Here is a 23,302-nt window from a genome sequence, read left to right on the forward strand (position 1 = left end):
GGAAGAACAGGTTTGGTGGGAGGAGGGATAGAAGAGGACGAATGGCTGGATATGATCAAAGTGTATTTTATTTATACTCATACGTACATATATATGTATGTATATGTCTGTGTAAGAATAAATTTTAAAAATTAGTTCAACATCATCAAATAGTTGCATACTCCTGTGCTCCTTACCAAGTCTTATCAACTTAAAAGTATCATTATAAACGCTCACAAAACTCGAAGGGCCTGCAGATGACTGGCATGTAACTTCTGAAACAGAAAGTTCTCAGCCTCTGTCACCATGACTTGTGTTTATTGAAGCACAGATATTTGGTATATGTAACTGTGACTTATAGTTAGTCACACTTACCTCAACTGGGCTCAATGCTCTGCTGATGCAAATACACAGATCTCGCCTTAAAGGGAGGAACAGTCTACTCTGGAGTCAAGTACGAGTGATCATGGCTCAGAAACACAGAAGCAGGATACCCAAACACCATGTTGCTATATGTCAACAGTTCCATGCAGTTTTTGTAGCAGAGGAACAAAGAACGTCCTGAGTTACATTTAAAGTACCTCAGTGGAAGCATATGTGGCCGGCACAACAGAGTGGAAGCTTCTCTAACGTGGGCCCTCAGATGTTATCAGACGATATTCTTAGCTTCTGAGGTGGGAGGAGCTAGAGTCAGTCCAAACATTCTGACCTGTTAAGTCTCAAGGTTATTAGGTCAATCACACAGGTGAGCTACAATGGCTATCAAGGCTGATCAGTTAATTTTGTAGAAAGTTTAATTCAGGCATGCCCCTCCTCCAAACTTCAAGTCACAGCTCTGTGAGGAAAATGCCCATCATGACATTTTTACTTTTGTACGTCCAGGGCTTGAGCAAGAAGGGAGCTCCATTAGTGGTGTATATATTTTCTTTTATCCAGGGCTGGTAGTACAGGATATAATCCCAGAGGGAAATAGAAGGCAGTTTTGAGTTCAAGGCAGACTAATGTCAAGGCAATCCTGCGTTAATTTAGTGAAAGCCAAATTAGATTGAAAATTACCAAGACTGTGATATAGCTCAGGGGTAGACTATATATGTTCAACCAACCACTCCCAACCCCCACACAGAACAAATGGAAGACCTTTCTTACTTGTAATATCACAGACTTCAGGAAATAGCAGATGAGAGGGAAATCAAAGCCACATGCCATCAGATTTCTTGTAACAATGTATGTCCTGGGGCGCTCTATGACTTGGGAGTGAATCAATAACCATCTGACTCCACCTGCAATCTCTTGGATGTGGAATGTGTTCTTAACTGCTCTGGATAAAGTGAGTCACAAGCATATGAAGCTCTTTCTAGGGAGGACCAGAGTGGGTGGTGGCACATTATTTCCTTTACTGACCTGCACAGGTGTTTCATGTGAATTATGTAGTAATGAATTCAGAAATGAGATTTTAGCATTGGTGACAAGAGACATCCAATCTGTTGAGTTCCTTTCACCTCACATAGGAATGTATCTGCATGTTCTGGGGAGCCACTGAGCATGTCATGGCTTAAAGAGGCAAGCGCCTGAACCAAAGCAATCCCTGGAATCAGCAGCAGCTGCAGGGAATGGAGGCTCTTGAACAAGTGACTTAGAGATCTCTAGCCTATGTGCTAAGTGGGTGACGGCTGTAGGAAGGTCCCTGCATTAACAGTGAAGATGGAAACTCTGGGCTTTAAGACAGGAGAGGCCATACAGAGTCAGTATTTTTACCGGATTCCACCGTACACTGGAGCTGAAATGTGTGGTGCACCCTGTAAACCCGTAAACTAGAGAGGCTGATGCAAGACCACCAGGTCAAGGCCATCCTGAGTTAAACATTAAGACTGTCTAAACACACAATTAAATTTATTCCCTACCTGTAGCCCTTTTTTTTAATTTCATATTTTGATGAACCAGTATTTTAGCAAGGTAAAATTTTTCTTGATTATGCAAAACTTGGAAATATGAGTAAAAGATAAGGATATTCTTTGAAGGTCACATTAGAAATTTTCAAGTTCACTTGAAGATTCTTTCAAAATACAGTTTTCTTATAATTCCTACCAGTTATATTCCAGAGTCTATAAAGTTACACACACACTCAGCTTGCATCAGTACCATCACCAGTTGATAACTTACTGGGTTTATCTTTTGTAAGTCTGACTATGTAGCCTAGGGTGACCTCAAAAATCGAGCCCCTGCTGCCTCAGCCTTCTGGGTACTGGGTTTACAGAAGTGTGGGAGAATAAATCTAACAAGTGCTCACTATATTCATACACAAAAATGTTTTTGCTGTTGTTGAGACAGGGACTCAAGTAGCCCAGGATGGCTTTGAACTCCTTGTTCTCTTATCTCCATCTGCCTCCCAAATGATTCCAGGCTTATGTCACCAAACCCAGTGAGTTAATTTATAACTTGTAAAAATTATACTGACAAGGAGTCCATTACTCAGGGGAAAAAAAAAAGAATCACTCCTATATAGCATAGGAATCCACACTATTTACAGCACTGGCCGGAAAGCAACATAGATATTAAGAAAAGCGGACTATTAGAGGAAAGTACAGTCCGTGAGGTCAACTCCCCTGATTCACAGGCTCACGGTGAGAATTGTGCGGCCTTGCCTCTCCCTGTCCGCCACGATGGGCTGAACCTTCAAAGCTGCAGAAGTAACTACTGTGTTAGTTGTTTCTCGGGCTTTTGGTCACAGCTACGGGTAACTAACACAGTAACCTCTGACACAAAGTTCCCACCACACTACACATTTAGGGATCTTTCCTAACAGTCTCAGAGTCTGGGAAAGGGTGGCACATTAACAGCCTCTAGTTTAGAGAGATCTAAACAATGAACATAGTTTTTTTCAGCCTATTCTTCATTAAACTGTGCCAAATGCTTTATGGGAATGTAGGTACAATATACATTCTCTGACAGGCTTCTCTACTCCCCAAGTTCCCCTGGTCTAAATGTACCTTCTACCCAAGCTGTTTGAACAAAAAGAGGCCAAATGGCTATACTCAGGATAGTGGACTTCTCTAGGAAACCAAAATTTGTTTCTAAGAATCCAACAATGATCTCATTTTTCTCCCCTGTACAAAAAATAAAAAACAACAACCAAAAAAAACTATTAGAAGTGAGTATCATACCTGCCATGTGGACAAGAAAACACGAGTCAAGTTCAATGAAAAACAAGAAAGATGGGCAGAAGGAAGGTAATTCCCTGGCTCTTCACAATCTTCCAGTCTTTGGAACTGAGTTCTATTTATCACCTTGGGTTCTATGAGCCTGTAACATGTCACCACTATGATAAAATTCACGTTAGCTTACCTGGGCTTTTAGCACTTATAACCAAAAAGACTACATTCTATCGTCAAAAGAAAACACAGGCTACACTTCATATTGGAAAAGTATTTATTATGACAAAAATAAAACTGTGGACTGAAAACAAATAGATGTTATGCTGTATTGCATCATGATTGCAAATAAACCAAAACCTGTCTAAAAGATTAACATTCCAGGGTAAACTGCATCTTTTTACTTGGGTAAGCTGGCATGCACACAATTCATTAGAACATAATCTCAGAAATAAAGAATCATGAATATGACCTAACATATAAAAGAAGCATTTCACAATAACAAAAAGTATTAAAATTCAAAAACCATGTCTTTTCAACAACCTCACAAAGAAGCTTGGAACCACTGGTGGGGGGTAATGGTGCGAAATACATTTGGCATTTGCTTTTACATTTTCTTGATTAGTGCTTAAGTAGTAGCGCAATGGCACACAGGTCAGTTGCTGACTTAGGGTTCAGAAGCAGGATGTGGTATGAAAGCCACTGGCCCCCCTCCCACTCTGTGAACACCAGAGGGCCCACATAGAGATCCTACTTTGAGCTTATTCATAGTATTTTCTATTGGACCAAGCTGCGGCAAAGACACTGTCAGAACATCTGCACAAAGCCTGAGATGTAATGGATAACAATGTATATTTAAATCTTATACACATACATTTAAAGAGTTTTACAATCTGAGCTAGAAGTACAATGAGTACAGGGCCAGGTTTCTCTTTCATGTTATAAAGCACCAAGTCATGTGTGAGGACGAGAATGTGAAATTACAGTCATTACACTCCCATTAGAATAAACTCAACAGCAAGGCTGTAACTGTTAGGACTTTGCTCTTTCCCGATTTTAAATGATGTTCTGTGAAACAGACAAGCATCGAGAAATGAAAAACTATCCTATAATTGGAAAAGGCCATAACCATCATTTTATTTCACAATTTCAATGAAACAGCAGCTAAGCTTTTTCAAAACTAAGATGAAAATGTTCACAACTAGACTGAAAGTTTACTCCAAGAGAATAAACGTGGGCCTCAGCATCTCTGAATTTCCTGAGGAAAAATTTACCGTTTCTCATGACTACAGCTAAAACATGCCAATCAATTATGACCTACTGAGATCAAATACAGGTCACTTGCTGTTCTAGGGCACTGAGAGTCATAACCTATCATGAGCAATCAAACTGCAGACCTTGTCTTTCTCTAAGGAATTAAATACTGACTGAGCGCTTTGCTCAAGAGCACTGAATGCAAAGATACCTGTTCACCCTGAAGCTGGCAAACAAAGAAAAACAAAAGTCCTGCCCAGCACTCACACTTCATCTAGGAATTCTGCATATTCAAAGACATTTGGGTAAAGGGGTCTTTATGGCACTGCAAAACATCCCAGACACTTAAGCAAAAGCAAAGCACCTCGTGGACTGAAAAATGAGGTAATTTTTTTGTAACTGAAATTTGACGAGTTGTTGTGCTGTGTAAGAAAACATTTTCATTCTTTTAGAAGTTTTTCTATACTCAGTTTACACACAGCATGTATTGTTATTTCTCCATTCCAGGAGAAAATACAGAGTATTGGCTTAAAAAAAAAAAAAAAAAATCAAGAAGCCTCTGTGTGACTAAAGTTCCGGATCCTAATCTTAGAATGCTAATCAGTTTTCATGATTTCCAGCCATTTTAAAGTGAATCCTTTCCTCTTTTTATTGACCTCTATTTGGCTTTGGTAATCTACAATTCTTTTTTTTTTAAATTCATTTATTTTATGTATATGAGTGCTCTATCTCCATATACACATGCAAATCAGAAGAAGGCATCAAATCTCATTATAGATGGTTTTGAGCCACCATGTGGTTGCTGGGAATTAAACTCAGGACCTCTGGAAGAGCAGCTAGTGTGCTAACTTCTGAGCCATCTCTCCAGCCCCCTACAATTCTTAATATATCTTATTTATGTTTTTCTAACCCTGAATAAAGATGAGATGACATGAAAACCAATGTTATCAGTCATTTTCACGGTTAGGAGTGCTTGTCTGTAACATGCTAATGTCCTACCTAATCCATGCCACTCTTTCAGCACTGGAAAGCCAAAATGTCTGGGATGCCTTAAAGGCAATTCACTCAAAAAGCAGAACAAGCTAACCATTTCTGTCCAGTCAGCAGAGCCAAGAAAATGAGGTAAGTTCCCTAGAAAAGAGTTTCCAATACACATGGGTATTATTTACAACCAACCCAACGCCATTTTCTTATGAAAACAACTTCTCTTTTGCATTGTCCTTAGCAATTAAGTTTAAACTTACACTTTGTTATTACCTGTTTGCATCCACACAGTGGGAGTGGGGATCAAACAGTGAATCAAATAATTTAAATGTGCTACGCTAAGCATTTTTCTATTAGTTTAGATTTTAAAAGATAGTAATAGTACTTACATAAGGCTTCAGAATATTAAAAACAGAAGGCATATTTGAGACTTAGTTTACTTAGATGCTCCTCAGTTTGAGAAGAAGGAAAAAAAGGCCATGAACAATAGTGTCTTAGGTCAGCTAGATACATCATTAATGGGCAGATTAAGATTGGAATCCACTTTAGACAGGCAGGGCAATGTTTGGCTAGACAAGAGAAGAAGCTGTATCTTGAGGTGAGCCCCCAGACAGAAAATACAGGACCTTTAGAACTAAGGTTTAAGTGTGTGATGATTTTATTCCAAAGCCACAGATAAAAAGTTGGCTCATAAAATTGGCCTCCAGAGGTAAATGCCAATACAACTTTATGGTGTAGAGACATAACCCCAGTGCTTTGCTAATGTGCACTTTACCACAGGGGAGGAGGCAAGGAAACAATTCTGCTTACAACCTCTTCTGAGATACAACACCAAAGATGTAAAACCTTTATGTTCTTCAAAGAGTTGCTCGTGGGCAGACTTGGTAGCACCCGAGAATATTGTCTATACAGTGTCTGTATCCCTCATTGTTTCCACACACACACACAAAATATCATTTTCTCTGTATGCTACAATAAAATCCATATCATATTTAATTAATTAATATACCTATGGCAATCCCAGCACTGGAGATGCAGAGGCAGGAGTTATCATGCATTGGTGTTCATTGTGGTTACTAGAGGTCCTGTCTCAGCCATTCCCCACTTTTAAAAAAAGCTATTACTATGGGAGTTATTTAAATGTTTTTTTAAAGAATGAAATGTATATATCATTTCTCTAGTGAATATAGAATAAATGTACTATCCCCTTAAGAATGTTAACACAAGAACCTAAAAGCAAACATTATATATTCAATTCTCAGTTTTCAATAGATTATATATATATTAATATTTCAGGTTTTAAGAAATTAAATCACATTAACAATAAAAATATTTAGTGCATTCCCTTACAAAAGCGAGTACTACATCTATAGTGATTCTCAAATGTACTTCTAGGGGAAGGTAACATGCTCAGGTATGAAAACAGCACACATGACTGGCAAGGGTTTTTTTTTTTTTTTTTTCATTTTTAGCTGCAACATGTTGAAAAGATTTTAGCTAAAACTTAATTTCTTCATTTTTAAATTAAAAATACAAGATAATCTTCTGAAGATGTAAAGCAGGTGTGCGAGGTTCCAGTATAATACAAACTTTACTAAATAACATGTGGAGACAAAGGAGAATGTGAAACAAAAAACCACTCCCTTCCATTTCATCACTGTTACTGTGACCTCAAAAGACCGCAATAAAAAAACTGAGAACTCATCTCACAGTAACAAAGGCACCCATCACACATTTCCAGTTTTCATGGATATTTTATAGTCATTTGATTTATGTTCAAGTCAAATGCTTTAGTATCATATCCTCGTTTGGGTCCAAATATTCTCTTGGAGTAAAGGAGAACTAGTTTCCTAGGCTGTAAGCAGAAAGACTGAGAAAACCTCTACAGGTCTCACAGGAACTTCCCAATGAACCATTTCCCAACCAAGGGCACATGGCTACTTGAATGCCTACTGCATTTTCAAATAGCTAAAAGATGTTGCTTCTAATCCAAACTAATTATATGCTTTTTAAAAAAGGACTTAGAAGTAAAATAAAGTGTACTTTTAACAATTAAATATCAAATCTGTATCTATACTAGTAGCTGTTTGACAAAATACAATCAACTATTAAAAACACTTTCAATATAATGCTGATGTGGTAATATAAAAAATAACCATATTATATGACAGAAGAAAATTGAACCAGCCAATCTCATTAGATACAAGGAGGCAGATAATTAATTCAGAAGCAGAAATATTGGGACATTAAATATGCTTTGTCTCAGGACAGGCTTACGGTAATTATTTTTTTATATTTATGGTAAACAATAAAAGTAAAGTTGAAGCAAAGTGTGCTTTAGGTAACTTGTATTTTCTTAGCTTCCACACCTACCCCACACCATCCACACTGACTTATATCTGCTTTCCTTTCAACTTTGATTATACTTAAAACACACAAGAAAAATTAAACTTCTACTCTATTTGGCATAGAACCACTAAGAAACAATTCAAAGTTTAAACAACTCTCCAAAGTTCTGAAAGCTTTTCTTCTGGCTCCTTTCTCAGATCAAGGGTAGAAACACTAAATGAAAATATCAAGTTCAACTAAATTAACTAAGTGTAACAAAGCGAGCACTCCTTGAAAAGAGCAAAATTTAAGGCAACTCAGTTAAAAAAAATCTGAAATTAAAACACCAATTTTGAGCAGGTATTTGTGAACACTGAAGCTTTTTTTGATCCAAATAAAAAATACTGCAAAATGAAAAACTATCCCTTAATACACATTTTATCCCTTTCATACAGCAAATGACACATGTGACATAAATGGGGTAATGACAACACTTGTTCCCCTTTTACTTAAGGGTTCACTCTTACTTTCATCTCAGACAACTGTCTTGGGAACCATTAATACCACCCAGTAAGCCTGATGCATTAGGCCCTTTCATTTCTGTAACCAATAAAACCAATGTTGCTAGGAATATGACAGCTTAGTCTACTTAGTGAGTTCCAGGACAAGGACTACTTAAGCAAACCCTATTAAAAAAAAAAAAAAAAAATCAACCAAACAAAGAAAGAACATGATTCTCATAGGAATATTCTAAAATTTAGGGTTAGATTCAGCAGTACCCTATCAGAGTTTAGGACACAAGTCTACCTACACAGAGACTGGGGTGGTGAGACCGTTTGAAGCCTCTCCCATATTATCCAGATTTATGGAAAGGCCAGGTTATTTTGCCTTTCAGTAACATAGAGCTGATGATAAAAATGCTTTGACAGATACTACTACAAACCTAAGAAATAAAAAGAACTGTTCATACTTTGGCTGCTGCCCAAAGCAGGTGTGATATCTCTGACTAAATAGCTGAGGCTTTGGCTGACAATAAAGCAGGTGGTAAACTGACAGGAAAAAGTATTCCCAGTGTCCTAGCTTTAATTTCATGTTGGTGTGTTTTACTAAATTCTGAGAGTTACACACAAAGTGAAGACTCTTGAGCTATCAGATGAAACCAGTAATATTTACCACTGAAGCTGGGCTTTCAAATTCATGCTTCGCCTTGATTAGTTTTTAACCAAACACTGTTGGTGAAAAGTGAACTTAATTTCTTACATAAATAAATGGATTACTTAATTCCCATGCAATGAGCAACTTAAAATTATACTATGACATGCAATGAGGTCAGGGAAACTTAAAAGCAAGTATTCACCATGTTTACTTTCACACACATACACGGAGCTTCTAGGTAGATTTTCTTCGTTGTAATTAATTCTGTCCAAAAGATAAACAGAGTTTGTAGAGAAGTAAATGTTTAGTCCTGGAGAAATAGTGTATGACGATTCCCGCCACTGTTCTATCAAACCACAGGTACCAGGGAAGGAGGGAGTGCTGGCCGAGAAGTGGAAGAGACTGGTTGTTAAGGACATAACAAACTTCAGGTAACATGAAATATACGACAAACAGGTTTTTACAAGGCAGTCACCGAATAATTAGAATAGGCAGTCAGAAGAGCTCTGTTGCTGCAAAAGCACAGGTACACGTTACGCTCATCCGACTGAGATTAGTGCATTTGAAACAAAGGTAAGAAAACATCTTTATGTTCCAATACAGCGGCACTTGATTCAAGTGTTGCTCAGAGGTTTGTGTTGTTATAAATTAAACATGCTGCTGCCTCAGCAGCCAAAGGTATTAGGAAAAATGTTCATGTCACGGAATAAATAGAGAAGTCTTTTTCAAGCAAAAAATTATCTCACACCAATCCTGGAGGTCATCCACTCTAGACCTTGGCATAACCTAAACAAAGACAAAAGGATTTTAGAAATTAGAAACTTGCTGCTGAAACATTGAAGCTATACTTATTAAGTCTTATTCAAAGGTTGGTGTTACAGTCAAATGCTATTCACATATATTGGTGCCAACAACTTTTTATTCTCCCAAAGAACAGGGTCTCATGCAGTGCAAGCCAGCCTCAGATTCTCTATGCAGAAAGGTTGAAGTTCAGCTTTGGATCCTGCTGCCTTGACCTCATCTCCAGGTGCTGAAACTACAGCAAATACTTAGGACATACAGCAGTGAGGCTGGAACCCAGGGCTTTGTGGATGGTAGCCAAGCAGTTTTAACAGCTGAGCCAGATCCCTAGCCTCCATCAGGAACAACTTCCAAATTTTAATGGAAGTGTCACTTCAACAAAATTATCTTAGCCATGTATACGAAGTGGCAAATTCCTCTGGTTTCATCCTGAAGATTTAGGTTGTCTAGTTTTCTCATCAAGATTGTAAATACCAAAACCACTCTACCCCTTCAAATGCAGGTAAAACCACTTTTAAAAATAGCAGAAACTTCTCTTTATTCATCCAATTGCTAAAGAATGGAAGGTTTTAGGGTGTTCACTTAGCTATTACACTGTCAAGAATTTGAGTATGAGAAAAACCAAGTAGTCAGGGTGATATGGGGATTATATCGGCATGAATTGGTAATCATACATGACACACCAGCTTCTCTTGGCATAGCATCTACAGACATGCTCATAAAAGAGCAAGAATACACCACAATGGCACCTGCCAAATGATTGTTCTAGAAGCATGCCTCCTGAAAGGACTCATGATAATACAGGAGATACATTGAAAAGACTTATATTTAAGTCTTTTCAGAAAACATGTTATTTCTTTACAGCTTTCTCTTTAATTAGGATGACATTACAGTTTTTGCTTAGTAAGTAAATGATGAAAGCAACAGATGAACAAACATTCTAAACATATGATTCCAAAGATGCTTATGCCTTTGAAAATATTGCATGTATGTTAAAAACATGAAAAACTTGGTAAAAAAAAAAAAAAAAATGTTTAAGAGAAACAAAAAAAGGAATGAGCCAAGCATGGTGGCTTAAATCCCAGCACTGGGGAGGCAGAGATAGGTAGATCTCTGTGAGTTCAAGGCCAGCCTGGTCTACAAAGCGAGTTCAAGACAGCCAAAGCTACAAAGAGAAATCCTGTTTTGAAAAACAAACAAACAAACAAACAAAGGAGGACCAGGAAGTAAAGAGGTTAAACTTAGAACTGTGAAAGGACCTTTCAAGAAACCCAGACTGTACCTACCCCTCTCCTGTTAGTGCACAGCATGACTGGATGTGCCACGGGTGATCCTTAATTGAACTAAGGGTGAGGTATTTGGAGATTTCAGCTGCCGTCATGCACCCTTTCATGTCCTGTTTATTTGCAAAGATGAGGACTGCAGCTTTTCTTAAATCCTGCAATTGACACAAAGCATTGGAATATCAAACGTGAACAATCATGAGTCAAATTAAAGTGTGAACTATCATAAAACCAACTCAACTATGATGTGAGGGTGTAAAGTATAGCCTGCTAGCTAAAGTAAACCACCACTATTTTCAAATAATCTTGTACTAACATTTAATTTTAAAATAATCTTAAACACATTTTAATGATTCATCCTAATAAAGTATATGTGTAAGTCAGGTAATTAAGTTATTTTTTCTATTTTTGGACAAAAATGGTCAGATTGAAAAGAATATAAGCCTCAGAGTAAATGCTGACTTAATAGTACACCTGTGTTACTCTATACAGGCGGGAACAATGTAAACTTATTAGCCTTCACAGAATTTTAACTCACTGACAAGTGTTCATTGTGGTTCTTGTTTGTTTGTTGTTTTATTAACAATCAAAACATAGTGATATAACCTGACAGAACATATTTGTACAATGAAATATGACGACTTCTAACATCACTGATGAACTTCAGCTTTGTGCATATTTTTTAGCATATTAACATGGCTGCATCTCACGGGTTTCTGGTGTTGGTGGTGGTGACTACCTATGCAGCCACTATGGTAAAAAGTATGTAAAAAGTATGGAGTTCCCAAAATAATGAAAAATACAATACTACATGACCCAGCCAGACACTACTGGGTATTTGCTTCACAAATTCTTAAGCCAACACGCCACACAGATACATGCATATCCATATTTACTGCTACACTGGTCGTTAATGGCCCCAAATGGAAGTGGTCTAGATACCCAGCAGTAACTGAATACTGTGACACGTACACAAGGAAAATTTTCAGCTATGAAGAAAAATAAACTATGAATTTTTAAGGGAAGTAGATGGAACTGAAGAGCATTATGTTAAAAGAAATAAGCCAGACTAAGAAAGACAAGTATATTTTTCTCATATATGAGAATTAGTTTTAGATTGATGTTTGTGTGTTTGTACGTGTACCTGTGCATGAGGGTAGTAGTCATCAAAGCAGAAAAGACAAAGTAGAAAAAGGAAGGAAGGAAGGAGGGAGGGAGGGAGGGAGGGAGGGAGGGAGGGAGGAAGGAAGGAAGGAAGGAAGGAAGGAAGGAAGGAAGGAAGGAAGGAAGGAAGGGATTTTAAGGGAGAAGAAAGGAAGGGAGAGAACAATAAGGACAATAAGGTGATGGAATTCATGTCACATGAAAGCAGAAGGGAGTAAAGTGACCAGCAAGAGGAAGCAAGGCTCTTGAAGGCAGGCAGAGGAGGAGGGAGTTAGGAACAAAGCAAACTGACACACCATATGAAAATACCATTAAGGCCTAGCATAGCTGTCCTCTGAGAGACTCCACCCAGCAGCGGATCGAAACAGATGCTGAGACTCACAATCAAACATGGGTGAAGCATAAGGAGTTTTGTGAAAAAGTGAGGGGAAAGACAGGAGGACCTGGAAGACAGGAGCTCCACAAGAAGATCAACAGAGCCAACTAACCAGGGACCCAGAGGGGATTGTGGAGACTGAAACACCAACCAAGGACCATGCATTGACTGGACTTAGGGCCCCTGCATAGGTGTAGACAATTGGCAGCTCAGTCTTCATGTGAGTTCCCTAGTAAGGGGAATCTTGCTTGTTTTTTGATCACTGTCCCATGGTGCAGCCTCACCAGGCTATAGGGGAAGAAGAAGCACTCCATCTGATACGGCTTGATGTACCAGGGTGGGTTTGTGGGGTAGGGGGCACCCCCATTTTTCTCAGGAGTAGGGGAGGAGGGATAGGAGGAAAAGGGAGGGAGGGTAGTACTGGGAAAAGGGCAGGGAAGGGGCTATGATTAGGATATAAAGTGAATAAATAAAGTAATTTTAAAAAGCAGAAAATAGCATTATGTATCAACTACTACTTTGTATATCAACTTACAAAATTAATTAATGTGAGAAACTTTTGTTACATTAGTTTTAAAATCATGAACTTCAGTATTGCACATTTTGCATAGGAACAACAATCACTACATTTAACATTCTAGATACTGCTGAGAAGCAAAGAAAATCAGATTGCAAAGAGCTCCCAATGATTTTTACACCTTATGTTAAATAGCATGTGTAAGAATATGTTTACTGTCAATTTTTTATATCAGAAATATTTATAATTAAATTATCTCAAATTATTCATTAAAGTTATAAGTTCTTGCCTGAAGACATTTAAGTTTTGTTGGCCCCCCACCATACATCTCTACTCAACATCAATTTTTTAAAGGTATGAATCAATAGTTTTAATTCTGAAAAAAATAAAACTTAGCTTTAAATAGTTATAGAAAGCAAACTAAAAGTCTTAAAAATGTGATTTTGACTTAGCTTAATATAGTTTTGCTTATGATGAAGAACAATGATGGTTATCATTGTTTCACATTAATCCTTTGCATAAAACAAAAACAATACATAGATAACTTATACCATATTTTAAATATTCACTTTCAAAATTTACCTCATGAGCCAACATTCTGTATAATTCTTCTTTTGTAATAGCCAGCCGTTCCCTGTCAATGCTATCAACAACAAGAATGATGAACTAGAAGGCAAGTTTAAAATAAAGAAGACAATTAGTGGCATGTTCAGTTTTCTGCAAAGTCACTGCGGTGATATTAGCTCTCACTTGGCATCACCACTGTCATACAACAGTAGTACTTTTCCATCAAAGAGAGATTAAGACAGAAACTCAGCAAGCACAAAATGCTAACCAGAAAGCAGCTCTAACTTCAGCAACTAAAAACTAGAACAGCCTAACTCTATTAAGCTCCTGATTGTAGGTAATGAAAGGTAATGTGTACAGCACAACAGGAATTTACATTGTTTAATCAAATTTCATCCTCTTCATCTACCATCCATTCAAGCCACTGTTTCTCAACCTGTGGGTCTTGACTACCATGCACAGCAATATTTACCTTTTAATTCGTACCAGTAACAAAATAGCAGTTACGAAGTAGCAACAAAAATGGTATGTTTGGGGTCACCGCTGCATAAGGAGGAGCTGCATCACTAAGAAGGTTGAAAACCACTGAATGTAGACATTCAATAATTGCTTACATTTCATACATAAGGTCTTCTGCAGATGAAAGAAAGAGCTAGACAAAAAAGGTAAGCATGTTTTTCAAAAATAAATATGGCATTATTTTACAGACGAAATTTCAGCAGTAAAAGCTCAAGAAGAAAGTGTGCTGAACTGTGCTAAGTTACATGCACTGACATTAACATGCTAAGATGTAGGCAGACTTAGAAAAAGGCAAGAAAAACTAAAGAACATCTGTGGACACAGCTGTGTGTTGGGGTGGGATGAGAGATAGGAGTGAGTATGAGTATGTGTGTGTCTAAAGTAGGTCTTACAACATTAAAAACACAAACAAATAAAAAACTAAATAAAAACAGCTTTGTTAAGTACAAACAAGAAAATAGTGAAAAGGAACTACTAAACCAGTGTATAGAAAAAAGGGTTAAAAACCCAAGGGTAAATGGTGTCATGCATCATATAGGACATTAATATAAGCCAAATTACAACAGAGAGGCTAGAATCAATTTACAGGTTAACTATAAGATCATGGAGAACAGTAAACAAACTAGAAGGGCTTAGAAAGGAATAAAAAGGAGGGAGCATGGCACAAAAAAAAAAAAAAAAGTGGGCAGAATATTGGGAAATAACTGGGTTAATAAGAGGATGTTGTATTAACCCTGGAAGCTCCTACATCACAATGTAGATAATCACTTTGAGAGACCATTTCAAAACAAAGAGTTTTCCCAATGCAAGATTACAAGGGTAAACAAAGTGATTAGTGAAACATCACCTCATAAAATCTTTTCCTGGAATCCAAGCCTGAAAATGTAATGGACCAAGCTGGTGTGTTGCAATAAATTCCTGCGATAACTGAGATATACTTGTAGCAGTGGTTTACTAGAAAAATACTTGATGCGAATAGCATCAGCAATACATACATCTCTGTTTGGAGCCAGGCTGAGTAAGCCTAAATTGTCAGAAATTCCAGAAACTACCCTGCTAAAGTGCTTTAAGCGCAGTTGGATCAGCTTGAATCATCTTTAACCTATTTGTGTATGAAAACTGTTTTTCTTCACAGTTGGAATTAACTGTATGCTTTGACAATGAACTGTGAAAAAGTACTCTGCTATCAGAGTATGTTAAAATGCTACAATTCCTTCAGTAGCATTTGACTGTATGAATGTGTACTCAGCTGGATTAAACCATATTTGCTTACCAACCACTTCTGTCCCTCTCAACCACCACAAAAAAAGGTAATTCAGGGCCATTACAGGTGGTTGCATGCTGGCAACATGCCATTCTGGCTCACGTGTTGCCCTAGAATAGCACACACACAAAACTATATGAGTAAATACAGGTGCACAAAGTACATGTTTTCTTTTTAAAATTTGAGCACTATACTTATGCAGCAAAAGTTCTTTGCATTATACTCTCTTCCAGACGCAATTTTTGTAAAATATCATTTTAGAAACATGACTTCTTAGCTGTGCTTCCTTGCAAAGAAAGCTTACGTGTAACTGTACACATGTAAGTGAAGAGCCTCAAAACACTGCATGAGCGTTACAAAATCTGCCTCGAGGTGCACATACAAGTAAAGTGAAGATACCATAGATGTATTCCCAAGCTAATACTTAACTAGTAAGTAATAATAAAAAGAAAATGGGGCCCTGGAAAGTTCCCTGCCTTGAAATTGCTCCTCTGTGGAGCTGTGCAGACACACTCTTTGCAGACATCTCTCATACGTGTATGTACTGGCTTCCCGTGCCATCACGGGCCACCCACCACAGGCCAGCACGCTCATCTTTGCAGATGGGGCTCACTGTGCTCCTTAGCCACTCACTCATGGGCTGGACCTTCTACAACCATGTCAGCAACAGAGCGCCAGCAACTCCAGCCTCTTGTGCAATGCAAGTTTGCAGAAGTCAAAATATTCAGAGTGGCTTTACTTGCCCAACTCCTCCATCTACTTTACTTCTGACACAAGAATTTCTTTCCATGTTTCAAAACACTCAATAAAAATAGATAATAGAAATTCCATGTTCTTTGCCTCTTTTTATCCGAGAGAAAAAAGTATAAGAAACTTTAAAATAATAGCAGCTGGGGACAGCCTGCAAGCCTATTTTTTCCCCATTGATTACATCTGAAAATCTGGGATATTGTTTAAAAAATTATGCTAAAAATATTTTTACCCCTTCCCTAATCAGGTGCTTGTGTGAGATGGTGAGGTTGGAGGAGATACGTTAATTTCAGCCAGTGTCAGATTTCTGCAGCCCACAGGGCAGTGAGTGCTACTCCTGCGAGGGTAGCCTGAGCCAGCCTGTGTAAGCACTCAGCTCACAGGGACCCTGGCCAGGCATAGCACTGCACACCTACAGACCCAGTCCATATGTGGCAGAGACTCAAAAGGATCCATGTATGCAAACTCCAGGCTGGTCTGAGCTACACAGCAAGCTCTATGCCCGTCCGATATACTTTGCCTGTATATAATCTATTTGACTTTAGTAAAATAGGTTTACATTTCAATATTTTCATTAACTATTCCACCCCTTCATATGCCCTCATAGGGGGGAAAAGTCCAAGCACCTTCTTGGATCTAACTCCCAAATTTCCCTCTGTGTGAATCTCAGCAGTGAGATACTGTCATGACCAGAACAAACTCCTTAGCACTTCTTCTACCTGCCTTTTTTCCCATGGCAAAATTTTAATTTCTTATTAAAGGCAATTGCTAATATGTCTCATTGGAACCTAGCCATCTTCTACGCTAATTCTTTGAAAAGAAATTTTTAATTAAAATTGAAAGGAAACTTTGGCATACCTCTGTGTTTGAGTAATAGGTGTTCCAGGATGACCGCAGAGACTCCTGACCACCAATATCCCACATAAGAAAGTGAGTGTTCTTCACAACTATCTCTTCAACATTGCTTCCTATGGTTGGAGAAGTATGAACTACTTCATTCATTAGGCTGTTGAAAGACCATCGAAAACTCTTTTGTAAATCTTGATAACCCCAAGCACATTGTATCTCTGTGTTTTTAAGAGAAGTCAACTTTCCTTATCTGTGATTATTCCAATCACAATAATCATCAACACGAGAAAGAGAAGCTTAGAAACTTTCTGTACACATAAAAATGTAAACAGTCTAATCCCTAAAGACTCTTTTCTGCTTTTTAATCAAATGAGCTGTAGGCTTGACACAAAGAGATGGGAACACTGTAGTGTGGGTTTGCATGTCCATGGGCAAAATGCCAGTATTACCAGTTATTTTACCAATCTGATGAGAACCAATACTCCATCCTGAAAGAGCAATTTCTGGATAGCTGTGACCACAATACTTGCAGAGTAGCAATAACTCAGTAATAATCTCTGCATCATTTTGCTGAATATCAATGTAAGCAAGGTGAGGGAGAATTCAGCCATAAAAACTGTTTTAGGCATAATAGCCTATAGTCTTAAGGCCACAGGTAAATAGAAATTTTACTTACAATGAACTGTCTTTAGAATATTGAGTCTCATATCACTTGTATTATTTTTTTAAATGACTTATTTAATTTTATTTTATGTGCATCAGTGTAAAGGTGTCAGATCCCTTGGAAATGGAGATAATTGTGAGCTGCTATGTGGGTGCTGGGACTTGAACCCGGGTCCTTTGGAAGAGTAGACAGCGCTCTTAACCACTGAGCCACCTCTCCAGCCCCCACTTGTATTATTGATTGCTTACGTTACATTACTTTATTCAATATGCATGTTTGCTGATAACATTCTATAACATGTATTTGAAGACATAATTTTCTCTTGAGTTTTATGTTCTATGTTTGACATTATGTACAAGACTGTTATCAAAGATGAGAAGTTTCAGAGATATCTGGGCTTTATAGTAAAGGCTAAATGATATTAAAACACATTTTAGCTAATGAATGAATATAGTAAAGAAAAGTAATGACTCAACTCTGACACAACAGCAAATAAGGAGCCTGTTTGCAAAGTAACTAAAATGAGGTAGTTAGGCACTAAGAAAATGTGCAAGCTGAAAGCTGACAATACTTGCCTTTTTCCCCTCCTCTTTCTTTTGTAATGCTAGGAATTGAGCCCAGTGTCTTAGGCAGAATCAAGAATTGCTCTGCAAAACTATAACACAATCCCTAAACTGGGAGGCTTTATATGCAAGATAAAAAAAGGAGGGATAAGACTCATATAATGGTGCCAAGTACTGTGTGACTATTTGTTAAATGTTCTGGGTATATAAACCCATTCACACAGCTTAACATTTCATTGGCTCTGAGAAGATAATGGGAAATCCTCAGACAGTGGATTCTTGGGTGCTAACATTTACTAAAGATGAGCTCTGATGTATCTCTGAGAACTTCAAGCCTCTTCCTTTTGATAGGTACTACAATAGCATTTTGACTACCATCACTTTACAGAAGTCTGGCTGTTAAACTATCCCAAAGCTACGAGCCAAGAATATAGTCCTTCCCAGAAACGGCACTCTACACAGGACTCCTACTCAAAGATTTAAGTGAGAGTCATTTCATCACCCAACCCTAGGATAATCTGTACTTTATTTCAGCTTAATATTAAAGTCCATTCTTCCTTTCCAAGTCAGAAGGCTAGTATCTGGTAGAGGCTTTAGTGAGCAATGACATTTTTATTTTACTATTAAGTCTAACTATTGCATTATTAAAATTGGGAAGAATGTCATCTTATTACTTAAGAAAAGTTTTTCAAGAACTAATTAATAAGCAAGTACTGATACTTACAATTGATAAAGAATGGTGGTTTTCCCTGCATTATCCAGTCCCACAATGATTACTTTGTGCTCTAAAAAAATAAAAAATAAAAGGTCATGAATATTTACACTACCGCACAGCTCAGCACAGGCTTTCTCCAGTGATAATCATAAATGACACTCATCTGCTAAGCACCCACTACTGACGTATATGGGAGGAATCTTTATGCAGTAAGGCCCTGCCTCGAGTGGAAAAGTCTACTATGGTATTCTCTATGGAGCCCTGAAAACGTGTTTAGATTGGTTAGCTGGAAACAAGACTTTGGACACTTATTAGCGGAGACAGTCACTCAAAGAAAAATCTGCATCATGACTTACTGTGAGTGTAAAGCTGGCTCTCCACACCTGCTCAAACTCTGCTATTCACATTAGCTTTAAGTTGTTTTAACATAAACAAAATTTCCCACCTACATTTTTTGCCTTTTATTGCTGCTGAAAACTGCAATGCTCTTTCCATTAGCAGACAGATTTTTTTTTTTTTTACTTTTACATTAATTGGCAGAAGTAAAAGCAATTACTTAGCCTTCAATGGTTTTTATTGAAACATGTTTTCTGTCATCATTCTAATGGATGTTTCTGCTGGCACTGTTCAACAAAAGCCTCTTCCCTCCCTCTTCTGGTGACAGGCACAATATCTACTTTGTTATAAACAGTTATTAGGCCTTGCTAATTATTCTGTTACGTGGTACATATTTTGAAATCTGCTCTGAATGAATGCTATAAAATTCCCCCAAATCTATTCAGAGTGTGTTCAAGATTCCTCTTTCGGTGCTTAGGGGGTTCAACAAGCCTCTACGATTAGCTTAAAAGCTATTGATAGTTGATGACAACTGAGAGAGGGAGACTGAGTTTTCCCTCCCCTGGTATGTCACCTATACTCCAGTGAATGGTCCCACATGCAAGAACACTTGAGCAGAACTAGAACTTAGTAGGTAAGGGAGGGAAAGGGAAGGGAAGAGGAGAAAAGGAGGAAGTAGTGAAGGGGAAGGAAAGAAGAAGATTAGAGGGAAGAAGAACAGAAGAGGGGGAGGGAAAAAAGAAAGAGGACACAAAGTTGACAGCAGTTGAGGGATTTGAGAGGCGGATCTAAGAGGAATAAGGAGGAGTTGGGAGAAGAGAGGAAGGTAAATGTGATCAAAATACGTTGTATGTATGCATGCATCTATGTATATAAAACAGTTCAAAGGTTGATGATATACTGTAAGAGCCAAGAATATAGTCCTATACTATTTAAGCACCATTAAATGTGTAACAGTCAGTCTAACTTTTAAGACAATGTTGTGAGATTTGTTTAAAAGGAAAAAAAAAATGTTTCTTCTCCTACCCACATGTTCACCTTGATATTAGTAAGTGACCATATTTACCTCACAGATATAAGAAACTATATATATAAGTACTATAAAATTGTATTTAATACAGAAATTCAAATATTTTTATCTCCCCTACCTTGATCTTTCAAGACTTTTATGCAGATGTTTTAACCCTCACCCACCCAAAGTAAACTTTGTTTGCACAAAGCCCTACACTTGGTTAAGAGTGGCAGACCCCTTCCATTTCATTTTCTTTGTACAACATTCTTTTAAAAATTCTTTTGTAAATACCAAGGGGTCAGACCCTGACCAATAGGGAAAAGACAGATCCCCACCCCTATCAGAATAGAAACCAAGTGCATATCTCTGGGTTCTTGCTTTTTGGAGTATACCCTTTTATCAAGAGCAAAGCTTTGCCTTGTGGAGACTTCAATTGGAGTGGTGATCTCTTTCCTTATGATCTAACATAGAACAGCAATGTAACAAAAGAGTTGGTAGCTTGAGATGAGAACGATGTAATATTAGGTAGCATCATGATGGTATGTTCACAACTGTGAAGTAAAAAGAACTGGTTGGGCTGACTGTGGTAACGCCAACTGTAAGTTTAGCACTTAGGAGGATCCTAAGTTGAAGATGAGTTGGGATAACAAACTTCTCTGTCTTCCAATGATGTATTTATTATCAGTAAGAACTATCTGTAGCATATTACGGAACAAGTAGATGAGACAACAAAGTTCATTTTCATTTTGGCAAAAGCTGCTTTGTAGAACTACAACAAAATGACTGTAACTGACTTAATTTTCCTTCTGTTGGCTTGATTTCACTAAGTCATAATGGAACCAGCCTTGACAAGCTCCCCTGTTTGCTGTTCCTTAAAGAATAAGAACAAGAGTGATCTTTACCAATGAAGGAACTAACAAACTGCTTGGCTCCAGACTTTCTCAATCTTTTTTAACAGCCTAGCTCTACAGACTTCAGTATCCCTGCAGTGCTGAGAAAAAGGCCACTGGAAAGGGGATAAAACTTGGTTGCACAGGACTACTCAGGGAAGAGGGAGAAGTATGGATGGTAACACCAGATGGTTCGCCGTTAAAGCAACTCATGTGGGTAACTGTGACTATTTTTAAACCACTTTCTATTATGGTGAGGATCATAGTATTAGACCTGATGTTTGCACTCATTAATAATGAATGCATCGTTTTGAAAGGTTGGTCTGCAGTTTGAACAGAGGGGAAGACTGGAGGTGGACAGGGTACAGATTTCATTCAAGTTCAAACACTTTCAGATCCCCTTTTCTTCACTTCATAGGAAACTCTGGCATTTAAAACAAAGCACACAGTTTCAGCTCTGTCTTAGGATGAAGGCATGCATAATATCTTTCAGATAAAGTGGCCTAATTACTCATGAAAACTGTCATCAACAACCTTAAATCTACAAACACCAACAAAAAGGACTGTCCTTTGTAATAGCATGAAGTGACAAAGTTTAAGTTTTTGATCTTAGCTCTGAAGAAGTATCAATACTATCTAGAGAGCAGACTCAAAGGTCAGTTACTAAAGGCCATTTACCCTGTTATGTAACTGTATATATCTCTCTCTCCAACTGCCTGCTTTGCATAAGAGCACCCAAAGTTTGTCAATGGCTAAACAATTCAACTCACAAATACTAGTTGGTGACGTTTTTCACAAAGAGCAGTGAGGAAAATGTAGAGTAATGTGAGGGTTTGGATATAGATTCTCCTCCTTCTAAGAAAAAAAGACAAAACAAAACAAACAAAAAACCTGAATGTATTGCCCTTATGTAATGCTTCAATTAATACGGAGCAGAGCAACTTAAAGGTGTCCTTGCCAGACACACAGGCTGAGCTTCTGTACTTCTGTAGAGCATACGGCATTTATTATGTGATATCTAAGAGGGACCCCAGGCTTGAAAACGTGACAGTACTTGCTCTATACTGCTGTCTTTTGGTTTGGTATAATCAGTAGGCCACAGACATACAACTCGTCTGTAGGAAACAAACAAAACCAGCTGAGCTCTGAGTCAGAGACACTTGCTTAAGTATAAATAATTTCCCTTATTTGTTCCAATGTAAACTAAAGCAAATATTAAAAGGTGCTTATAAATCTGTACTATTTATATTACTCAACAGTAACTGTTACTATCTGTTGACCCAGGAGGTTAAAAAGAAGAATAAGAAAATAAAACCTCTTAAGAAGTTATCAGGATCAAGATGGTACCAACTGAAAATGAGAAGCTATCTGTCTCCAAAGTCAAAATTGCTACCAACCTGATGGAGCATTAGACATTCAATGTCATTTTGACCTCAGTGTAGAAGTACAGATCTCTATTTCACTAGACTTTAGACATCTCATGTCGTGCTAACAAATTTTAAAACCTCCTCTGGTTCCCAAAGCATTTAGAGGAAAGTCAACATGTGTGCTCACACCTAAGTCCTTAAGCTACTTTCCATAAAACTAAACATTCAACTCAGGGTCTCGAACAGTGTGAAGTCATCATTTAGCCAGGTTTTGAAGTATCAAACGGGCCTTTTGCCATTTCAAGAAGGACTACTAACTTTAGCTTGCTGTGATACAGCACAGGCAGGGATAGTGATGGAGGTCAGAGCACTGATATTTGAGTCTTGTGCGGAGAGCTGGAGAAAGTGACAGCGCTGTGAAGACAGAAGACACAGGCTAGTCTGGGCTAAACACAGCAAGACGCTGCCTCTCAAATGCAAACAAAAAAGAAACACTAAAAAACAAAAACAAAACAAAACCATATTGTGAAGAGTCGTGTTTTAGGTTTAGGGTCATACTTTTAGATGAACAGAGATAGAAAAATGGTTAACAAGAAATATAAGGAAAGAAAGAATTTCAAAAAGTCAAGAAGGATTAAAGTTTTCTCTCGCATTTTCCTCTTTTACCAACATGAACTGTTTGAAATTTTGGTTCGGAATGCCACATGTTACTGAACAGAATAATAGTATTGGGGAAAAAAGTGTCAGAAAAGCACTATATAGAGAGACATGATTTTTAAAATTGTAAAATAATGTATGCAAATTTAGGTTGTCACA

At 37.8% G+C, this 23,302-nt stretch overlaps 1 protein-coding gene across 1 annotated transcript in view; it reads right to left on the reverse strand.

The window, feature by feature from the left end:
• Nucleotides 1-3,391: 3,391 nt before the first annotated feature.
• Nucleotides 3,392-23,302, reverse strand: part of Arl5b (ADP ribosylation factor like GTPase 5B) — a 28,166-nt gene continuing 8,255 nt past the window's right edge. Inside the window, exons 2-6 of the mRNA XM_055593833.1 lie at nt 18,891-18,951; nt 16,949-17,096; nt 13,573-13,656; nt 10,937-11,088; nt 3,392-9,635 (exon numbers count right to left, since the gene is read on the reverse strand). Coding sequence (XP_055449808.1) covers nt 9,587-9,635; nt 10,937-11,088; nt 13,573-13,656; nt 16,949-17,096; nt 18,891-18,951 — 494 coding nt within the window. The 3' untranslated portion in view covers nt 3,392-9,586. The remainder of the gene's footprint in view (nt 9,636-10,936; nt 11,089-13,572; nt 13,657-16,948; nt 17,097-18,890; nt 18,952-23,302) is intronic.

Source organism: Psammomys obesus, unplaced genomic scaffold (assembly GCF_907164565.1).
Source record: "Psammomys obesus unplaced genomic scaffold, mPsaObe1.curated_primary_1811, whole genome shotgun sequence".
Taxonomy (NCBI): Eukaryota; Metazoa; Chordata; class Mammalia; order Rodentia; family Muridae; genus Psammomys; species Psammomys obesus.